This window comes from Boleophthalmus pectinirostris, unplaced genomic scaffold, assembly GCF_026225935.1.
Source record: "Boleophthalmus pectinirostris isolate CB_2022bp ecotype Guang Dong unplaced genomic scaffold, ASM2622593v1 HiC_scaffold_6, whole genome shotgun sequence".
Taxonomy (NCBI): Eukaryota; Metazoa; Chordata; class Actinopteri; order Gobiiformes; family Gobiidae; genus Boleophthalmus; species Boleophthalmus pectinirostris.
In genome coordinates, this window is record NW_026571447.1 from 26148297 (window position 1) to 26157308 (window position 9012).

Consider the following 9012-nt stretch of genomic DNA (forward strand, 5'->3'; position numbering starts at 1 on the left):
TTGCCTCTGTCATATTGTAATTGAGTGACAGGTGGATTCAGCAATCATGGAGTGAACTTTCAGAATAAGTTACCATTTGAAGACAACACAAAGGTACTTGAAAGGTAATATAATTTAAATAGTGACCTAGAATAACTGTAATGTGATATCCAAATCTACTCACCACTACTTTCTCTCTGTGCGTCCTGACCGAAGCCCCAAACCACTGATGAGACTTGAATTCCAGTGGCTCCCGAGTGCCGTTTACCTTTATCATTCGGTTATCTGCAGACACACAGAGCGGAAACGAGCACAATAAAACCAGACCAGAGCAAAAGACATTTCATAATAGAGCCTATAAAAGCTGATATTGACTGTGGCCTGGAGGAGAGACCGAGCAGTTTAGATGGAAAACAGTTGTCCCCGATAAGGCATAGCAAAACATCTTTAAAGAGGTCTGTGTGCAACAAACATCAAAACAACATATGCCCCCCAGAGACAGGCATTTGCTGGGGATACGAGTTTTGGAACTTTCTCATAAAATAGAACAACACTAAACCTAAAAGAGCCTGCAGCATTAAACCTTTCCAGCATCCAACGCACACATGAAGTTCATATCCACAAACACTCCACAATAAAGTGTCACGTTTGGCCTGGTTCAATGTGTCTTCACTTTGTTGGAGAGATTTTCCAGTGTCTTTAAATCCTAGACGGACGATGTTATTGCTACAGAGAGCGTTCACCAATAAACACTTAATTTGCACAAATCGACTCACTTCCTGTTGGACTTGTAGTAATAAACTTTTGCATTATGGAGTATGTATTCTGATTTCATTATTTAGGAGAGTGGGGGAAACTGGCCAAAGTGGTCAAAAGAAGGAGGCCGACTCAGAAAACATCCCATTTAAGACCAAATTTATAAGGTCACTGTGGTACAATATTATATCTATTATAAAAAAATGAACTATGTAAAAGACCCAATGTCAAAGTGCATGTTTCGGGGCGCTCTCCTCATAAATGCCTTAGTAGATCTATGCAAAAAATTTACACTACTGGTCAAATATTTTAGAACACCACGTTTACTGTTGACCAAAACATATTCTAAACTTTTGATTCATGAAAGTGTCCACCTTTGGCAGATATAACAGCTGAACACACTCATGGCTTGTTTTGTTTTTTTACAATAGAAATCAAATATTCTTCAGAAAGTTCTTCCCAAGTTTGTTGCAGAAGTTCCCATAAATGTGTGGCACTTGTAGGGTGCTTGGCTTTCACTCTTCTGTCTAGTTCATCCCAAACCAGCTCGATGGGGTTTTCGTCTGGAGACTGTGTTGGACACTCCGTGTTTTCAAGCTCACCATCTTGTTCTTTTTTCCTGAGGTAGTTTTGGCAGAGCTTGGACTTGTGTTTTGTTATCTTTTATCTTTTTTCTTAACCTCTGGCTGTTCAGTTCTTACCTTCGTACCATTTCAAGCTCTTCATTGGACTTGCACGACTTGAATTGCAATAAATGACTGGAAAAATCAGGTTGTTCTAAAACTTTTACACCGGTAATGTATATGCAAAATTTAATAACTGATTTGTATTTTTCAGATGGTTATTTTGTACGTAAAGCTATTTGTAGCCGGTCACAGCGTACTCTTAGTTAGGATAAAGATGTGTCGATAAATGTAGAGGGACACAAGTGAAAGGGAAACACTGCTCACTAAAAAGCACATAAAAGAATCAGAAAACAACAGATCAACACTGGTATGTATGTGTGCCTTTGAGCAACACACTCCACCTGTGTCACTCAAGGATCTGAATACACCAGTATAACACTATAAACCATTTATTGAAAGCAGCTAAGTCAGAATGTACAACACAAGCCTCAGATCTCTCTATGACCCATGTGAAATCTATCTGGCCCCTTTTTGGAGGTGTGACCGTTTATACCCCTCCCCCACCCCCAGCAGCTCAGAGTGGCGTGGCTTCTGCCTAACGTCACTGTGGCCGCGCACCCCTCAGGTACGCCAGCTCACATAATTGGACCCACGTGAAGCTGACGCATGCAGTGGAGGCACTACAGTAACAGTACGCACAGATGGTCACCAGTCCTGCACATTTTTACAACAATGAATACATCTACCTGTTTTAATGGCTCCGTGAAACTGTAGACAAAACCAGCGTGGCCACTATCATCAATCATCCAGCACCTCCCGCGCTTTCCATTCTCACATCTTTAGTGTTTAGTCCTTGGTCTACTAAAACTGCCAATATAGTATGAGCACTTTACATCAAGAGAGAAAGTAAAAAAGGAAAGAGAAACTGGTCAAAGTTAGGAATAATTGGTGACACTACTTTGACCTTGATGCTCTGGATTCAATATTAAAGAAACTATTCCAGGAGAGGGTCTGGCACCTGTTGTCCCCATTGAGATAAGTCCCATCGTTTTTTATTAATTGTGTGTTTATAATGCCTTGAAAAATGTGCCTTCTTAATGTGATGCTTGTCTCCCTGCAGATCTGAACTACTTGTTCAAACAATCACATCTTCATGGACACAAACAGTTAGCCTGGGTTCATCAGCCGGTCTCACTTCACAGCATTAGGATTTGTTCGCTCGACGATAGGAGGGTACCATTTAATTTAACCAATTGCTGCTATTTGGTCATGATGTATGTAATGCACCGCTAACGGGGCTAACTGGTATATTAGGCTTTTCCCAAATCCCGTAGGAAGAAGGACCCCCCCCCCCCCCCTGATAAAATTCACCAAATATTCTCTTTGTTCTGGCTTTAAATCCTCGATTTTGGGAATCTTTGTCAACAGAGAATGTATGGCTCTTCGCTGATTGGCTGGTGCCCGAACTTGCACTTCCGGGGTTTTTGCAAACCGTCTAGTGTATTCTGATTCCTGACCTAGTCGCTGAAGAGAAATTAAATTGAGCGGAGGCACTAGGTGGCACCAGCCTGGCTAATAAAAGGTGGAAAACAGAAAAATAACAGCGCACCTTTAACTTTAAGCTAACTAACTTTGTATTTCAACACAGCGCAACAGAGCATCTGATGTAAAAAGAAAAGTAAATCAATATGTAAATCATCGTACACAAGGGGCAGATGATTTGTCGTTACGACTTTAAGAAACATCTCTGAAGAAGTTACATATAAAAACTAAACACCTTGACTTACATGTTTCAAATACTTACTGGCTACTGTTGCCACCAGAGTCTGCTACCATAGCAAATTCAACATCTGAAACCTGTTCCTACTATTCTACACATATCTGATTTATTGGCGTTTACTGACAATATGTCGCCAATATGTTTTCCTGGCAGACTACTAAGGTTCCCATCAGAGAGCGAAGACAGTTCTGTCAACTAACAACAAACAACAAACAACATGACAACATATAGTACCGAGAAAGTTTTAATCTAAAAAGCCTATAGAAAATGATAAAAATAGAAAGATGGAGAACAGAGAAAGAAAAAGAGACACAGATGCATTTTGCAGCATCTAATAAAAAGCAGACCTCACCCCTTTTTCATCTAAAGGGGACTAAATTCCCATGTGCATACAGTTACCCCCCTTCTGGTCTCACATTGTCTCCCTACTCTCTCTCTCTCTCTCCCTCTGTCTCTCTTTCTCTCTCCCCCTCTATCTCCCTCTCCCTCTATCTCATGCACACACTTACATGGAAAGGAGTGCGTGAGAGACACTGATGATAATAAATAGACAGGCGTAATCAACACAAAACTAAGCACCTTTTTATGAGATGAAGTTAAAGAGCCCCATATGTTTTATCTCAATCATTGTGTCTGCCAACTTTACATGATACTAGTATTAACATATATACTTGAACATACCAGACAGACATTTTGGGCATGATCCATCCTTGGAGTTTATAGACCAAAACCAAGCGTAAACCAATAAAATTTTATGGCTACTTTTCCAATAAAGCTCTCAAATCTGTTATATATTGCTAAACTATTATATCCAGGTGATAGAAGACCAAAGACTGGCCAAAATAAAAAGAAGCCAGCGATCACAAGAGACCAGAGTACCAATTGTGCCGGTCCCAAGCCTAAATATGGAGACAGATGCATGAGGAAGGGCATCTGGGGTACAAACCCCATGGCAACTGAATGCAGATCACTGTTCTTTCTTGCACACAGGCTGTATCAAAATTGGGACTGAACGGGGACTAAATCCGGAACTAAAACAGGACCAAAACAAGACTATAATACGACAGAATCAGGATCAAACCACAAAGTGCCCATAGAAACAGTAAAAAGTTAGCCCAAAATGGTTAATTAAAATGTTGTACTACTCACTTGCATTGTCAAAAGGTATCTGTCTGCAGCTGTCAGTCTGTCCAGGCCAAGGGCAGTAGTAGACAGCCCCTGCCTCCACGATCCCCGGCTGGGATGTGTTTGCCTTTGGAGCCCCCACCAGCACGCTTACCCTAATTGGGGGGAAAAAAAGACAAGAAAAAAGCATGCAGAAGTAGTATGCAATGCAAGCCGTACATTCTCATATACAATCCATCCGTAACATGTGCGCACATTGTGGCTAAGTCATTCAGATCGCTTTCCTTCTGTTTTAATAATGATTAGTTGTGTGCTGTGGTAATCTGAGTGGTCCATGCTTTCTTTGCCCCATGCCAGGATATGGTCCAAGCAGTGGAATAACTTAACAAAAAATGATGGAGACTTGTAAGCAGGCTACAACACAAATTCATGTGCGTATTCAAATGCCTTTTGAGTGGGAAGAAGTTTGAATGGGAGGCTAGAGTTGTAATAACATTAAGTTATAAGTAAGTACTCACGTGTTGCTGTCCGTAGTAGGTTGATAGAAGTCCACAGAATAACCAAAATAACTTCCTTCGGGTCCCTTATAAACGCTAGGATGCTGTGCGTAAAGGTTAAAACTCCACACTGCATTTGGCGCCGGAGAAAGCACCGCTATCAATCCGAGAATAAACATCCCAGCGGAGGAAATAAAGTCCCGCGTGCACTCCATCCCCAGCTTTCTGCAGACTATTCCCAATCAGAGAAGTAGTAGTGGATGAGAGCGTGCCCCCCTCCTCCGCGCAGGTGAGGTAGTTCTGTCCCGAGCCGTGCGTTTTACTGGTGCGCCTAACCCGAGCTCTCCCCTCAACCGCAGGCTACTTCTGACAGCCTCCTTGAACCGGTCGCAGCACCAGGTCTGTCCAGAGCCAGACTACACTACACAGCCTCGCCCCCGCCCTCTGTACAAAACTTTACCCCCCTCTCTCTCTCACACACACACACACACACACACAAGCAGGCACAAACCACATCTGAGCGCGCAATGAGCCTGGCGCGTCACGGCTCCTTTTAGGGCGCAGGCGACGGAGTTTCTGGAACTATTTTGGCAACAATCCCAAACATATTACATGAAAATAGAATAGGTTATCATTGTTAAGCAAGAATATGACGATCAATGCATTTATTTAGCACGTTTTATGCAATAATTTTAGTTTACGCACGGTTCGGCATCTTTTTAAAAAAAAATCCTAGTTACTATCAAATTAATAGTTAAGTTATTGACGCATAAGTTACAATATCTCTCTCTAAATCTTCGGGTGTAAGATTGGCGAGTTCCTTCCTCAATTATTAAACCACTGCCTCCTTCCCTCGTGAATAATTGCGTGTAATTGTGTCACTAATTATTATGTCGGCCGAGAAGGAAAAATATGTGAAGCCAGTAGCAGTTTGGCCTGGCTTTCCATTTCACTCGTCACCCAGCGAAACTTTTGACGCAACGCACGTCGTTTATGTTGAAAATAATCTCATACGTGATGAAGACGTGACAGCCGGGTCACGAGAGGCTACTAAATCCACATTTTTGAACGAGAGCCCGGCGAAACTGCAACTTTGCGTGCACGTTTCGGATTCCCCGATAGTGGATGATGAGTTTCCCTCGTTTTGAGACTGAACTGATCACGTGATATGTTCCAGGATTGCTCCACAGTGTATTCAATTGGTTGTACTCTGGTATTTTGGCAAATCTAACCAACCAAAAATTTATAAGATGGTGCTGTTAACTGCAAATAATAAGAATAAATGTGTTCACTGACAAAACAACTGCGTGTTAATAGTTCATGTGAAACAACTTGGACATACCATTATTTTTAAGACATTTTTGGACACCCAAGCCTTAAATCTGTCAAGCTCTCCATTCAAGCCACTGTAAATTAAAACAGAACGATTTATGTTTTTCATTTGTGGGGAATAAAAGCAGACTTATTTGAATTTTTGCCATTAGGGTTATGCTTTGTGTCAAAAGAATTGATAATAATACCTCATGAAACAGCCCTGACTTGCCAAAAGGAAAAATTTCCCCCCCTCTGTCCCTCACTCATCTTTCCATTCACAGAAGACTTTTTTTGAATGACGTCCCACTCTTTATTGCTTTTTGACCCGTCTCAATATAAAAAGTTCAAGTAAAACTGGTCTGTTCTTCTTCAATGGATTTTACCTAAATCCAAAGAACAGATACAGTCTATGATGAAAATCCACAATAGTCAAGGACAAAACCGAAGCTCAAACCAGGACCAAATCATGAGTCCAGGACCAGAGACAGTAAGTTGTTCAAAAATGTAAATGCTATAATACTCACATGCTTTGTCAAATCATATCTGTCTGCAGCTGTCAGTCTGTCCGGGCCAAGGGAGTAGACACCTTCTCTCTGGCTGCTGGGGTGTTTGCCTTAAAATCGTCAAGGAGACATGCTGGAGGAGGTTTGTAGATAAAACTTTTGTATATAGACAGTGCAGGAATCAAAAGGGAACATTCTTCTTCTTTTCCTTTATGTATTTGAGATAGGAAAATGCACATTAATAAAAAAAATATAGCACAAAGCAATGCAAACATACCAGAGTTAGCAGTGGCGTATAATGAAGAGGCCATGGTCAATACAGACTTTGCTCCTGAGCCCTTTCTGTAGCATGCATACACTGGAACAAAATGCAGTGGAAATACAGCAGTTATTATTAGAATGAACACTGCTGATTAAGTTCATAATGAAAGTGTGATTACATTGATGGCACAGATATACAGGGGTGGATCAAACGTCGCTGTGGGCCCCATAGTCTGTACTGGACTGTCTGACCTGCCTGATGTCACGCCCATGAGAGTTCGCTGATTTGAGCTAATCATTTTGGGACCTGGAGCTGATTTTTGCCGGAGTTCTATGTAAATGTGCCTAATAAAAAAGAAAGAGTATCAAGTTTGAGAATAGACAGCATGCTCCTGCCCTGTTGACTTTATAAACAACACTGGCCGTAGCTGCACTGAAGCTCTAAACGGCTGATCTTGTGTCGTATGTATAAAGTATGTTTAGATATTATGCATGTAATTGTTGCTTGTAATCATTTTTCTCACTGTCCTGAATCAGATACATTTCACACAGATATTGAGTTTCCTCCAAATACGCACATTAAGTCGCATACTGTTCAGGTTACGCGCTTCTAAGTCACTCCGTGTTTTCAGATCTGCAGATTTACAGCAGGTCTTTCCGCATTGATTAAAGCACACATCTCTGTAAGACACAACACAGTGCTGCTTTTACACACTGCAGCCTCCGTCCCTTTTACAAACTCATAATGAGACTGTATCGCGCACTGTTATGCCAGATTAGGCCCACATCCTTGATCCATTAGAGGAATCCATTAAACACACACTCCCCTGCCAATACTACAATAACTCCATAGTATGGATACCGACAGGCTAGGGCAGAGAAATCAGTGCTAAATATTTAAACAATGTGGAGTGCTTTTAAATCAGTCAGCCATGCAAAGTCCAGTCATTTTTAGGCTCAGTTGGATAAGTATTTGTCTGTGAACCAGAGGGTAGCCAGTCCGATCCCCGCCAGATCAGATACAGTCATTGATTCTAGCTGTATGTTTGTTTACTAATACACTGGAGTCATGGGTGAACACAGTCCAAACGTATCTCAGGGGACAAACAGTGAAAAGGAAAGTCAATTGGGCCAAAGCAAATGTACGAAACATAATACACTGCTGCTTTAACTGAATTAGTGCAACTTTTGTTAAAAAACTTACATCAGTACATCCACGCAGCAGATTAAAATTTGATATTTACGGTGCACCAGGTTTGTCAAAAGTATCAAAAATCTATACCAAAAATTCTAGTGAAAGTAAATAATAGGGATGTAACAATAACCGAAATATCATGATATCGTATCGTAAAAGTCTCATAATAATATCACAGGCTGTCACAATATATTGAATTACAAGCTCCTTTGTTTAAATGCATGGGTTATAGTAGCAACAGCTTATGAACATGGGAAACTACATATCCCATGATTCATTTCAGTGCAGACAACATGAAGAGATATGTTTTTTACTTGAATTCTTGGGATTATGATGAAAATAATTCACACCAAAATCTTGTCAAGGTATTTTAAAAGCAGAAATGTGTCCTATCTACAATTATATTAGCCTCTCCAAAATATCACAATAAATACCGTGAGATGCATATCATGACAATATCGTACCGAGAGTTGGATATCGTTACATCCTTAGTAAATACTCATTTGTGTAGGTGTCAGTACTAAAAAAACACATTCACTGGATAGAAATGAACCTTTCCTGAATAGTTTTAGGATGATATTGAACCCACGGACCACTACAGAACCTAACTGGACAATTGAGGGATTACTTGGACAAAAGGCCACATTGTAGTATTAAAATTACATTCTATGGTCTAAAGAAAGAGTGTTTTTAATTATCATCACGGGATCAAAAACTGTATCGAGTATCAAGTTGAATCTTCAATAAAATGGAAAATCGACTCCAACTCTTGTCACATTGTTACATGTTCTGTTGTGTTTAACATTCTATCTATTTGTATAGTTTTGAGTTACCCAGAGTAAATACATCTTCAGGATTTAGTATCTCTGTGATTTAGAGACGCTGGACCCTCACTGGTGATTTAGAATGGACTTGCCCCAGAAAGACCTTAGACATCCTGAAACCCAAGGTGTCGAAAGATGTAGCAAGGGCAGGG

The 9012-nt window shown here is 40.7% G+C and overlaps 1 protein-coding gene across 7 annotated transcripts in view; it reads right to left on the minus strand.

The window, feature by feature from the left end:
* Positions 1-8895, minus strand: part of itga8 (integrin, alpha 8) — a 77157-nt gene extending 68262 nt beyond the window's left edge. Inside the window, exons 1-7 of one of the 7 annotated variants that reach the window (XM_055163263.1) lie at positions 7021-8895; positions 6858-6938; positions 6284-6788; positions 6106-6169; positions 4785-6026; positions 4291-4421; positions 164-264 (exon numbers count right to left, since the gene is read on the minus strand). In XM_055163263.1, the coding sequence (XP_055019238.1) occupies positions 164-264; positions 4291-4421; positions 4785-4978 (426 nt within the window). In that variant the 5' untranslated portion in view covers positions 4979-6026; positions 6106-6169; positions 6284-6788; positions 6858-6938; positions 7021-8895. Of the gene's footprint in view, positions 1-163; positions 265-4290; positions 4422-4784; positions 6789-6857; positions 6939-7020 lie in introns of all 7 variants that reach the window. The other 6 variants (XM_055163259.1, XM_055163260.1, XM_055163262.1 and 3 more) reach the window with 6 other exon arrangements.
* Between the last annotated feature and the right edge of the window lie 117 nt (positions 8896-9012).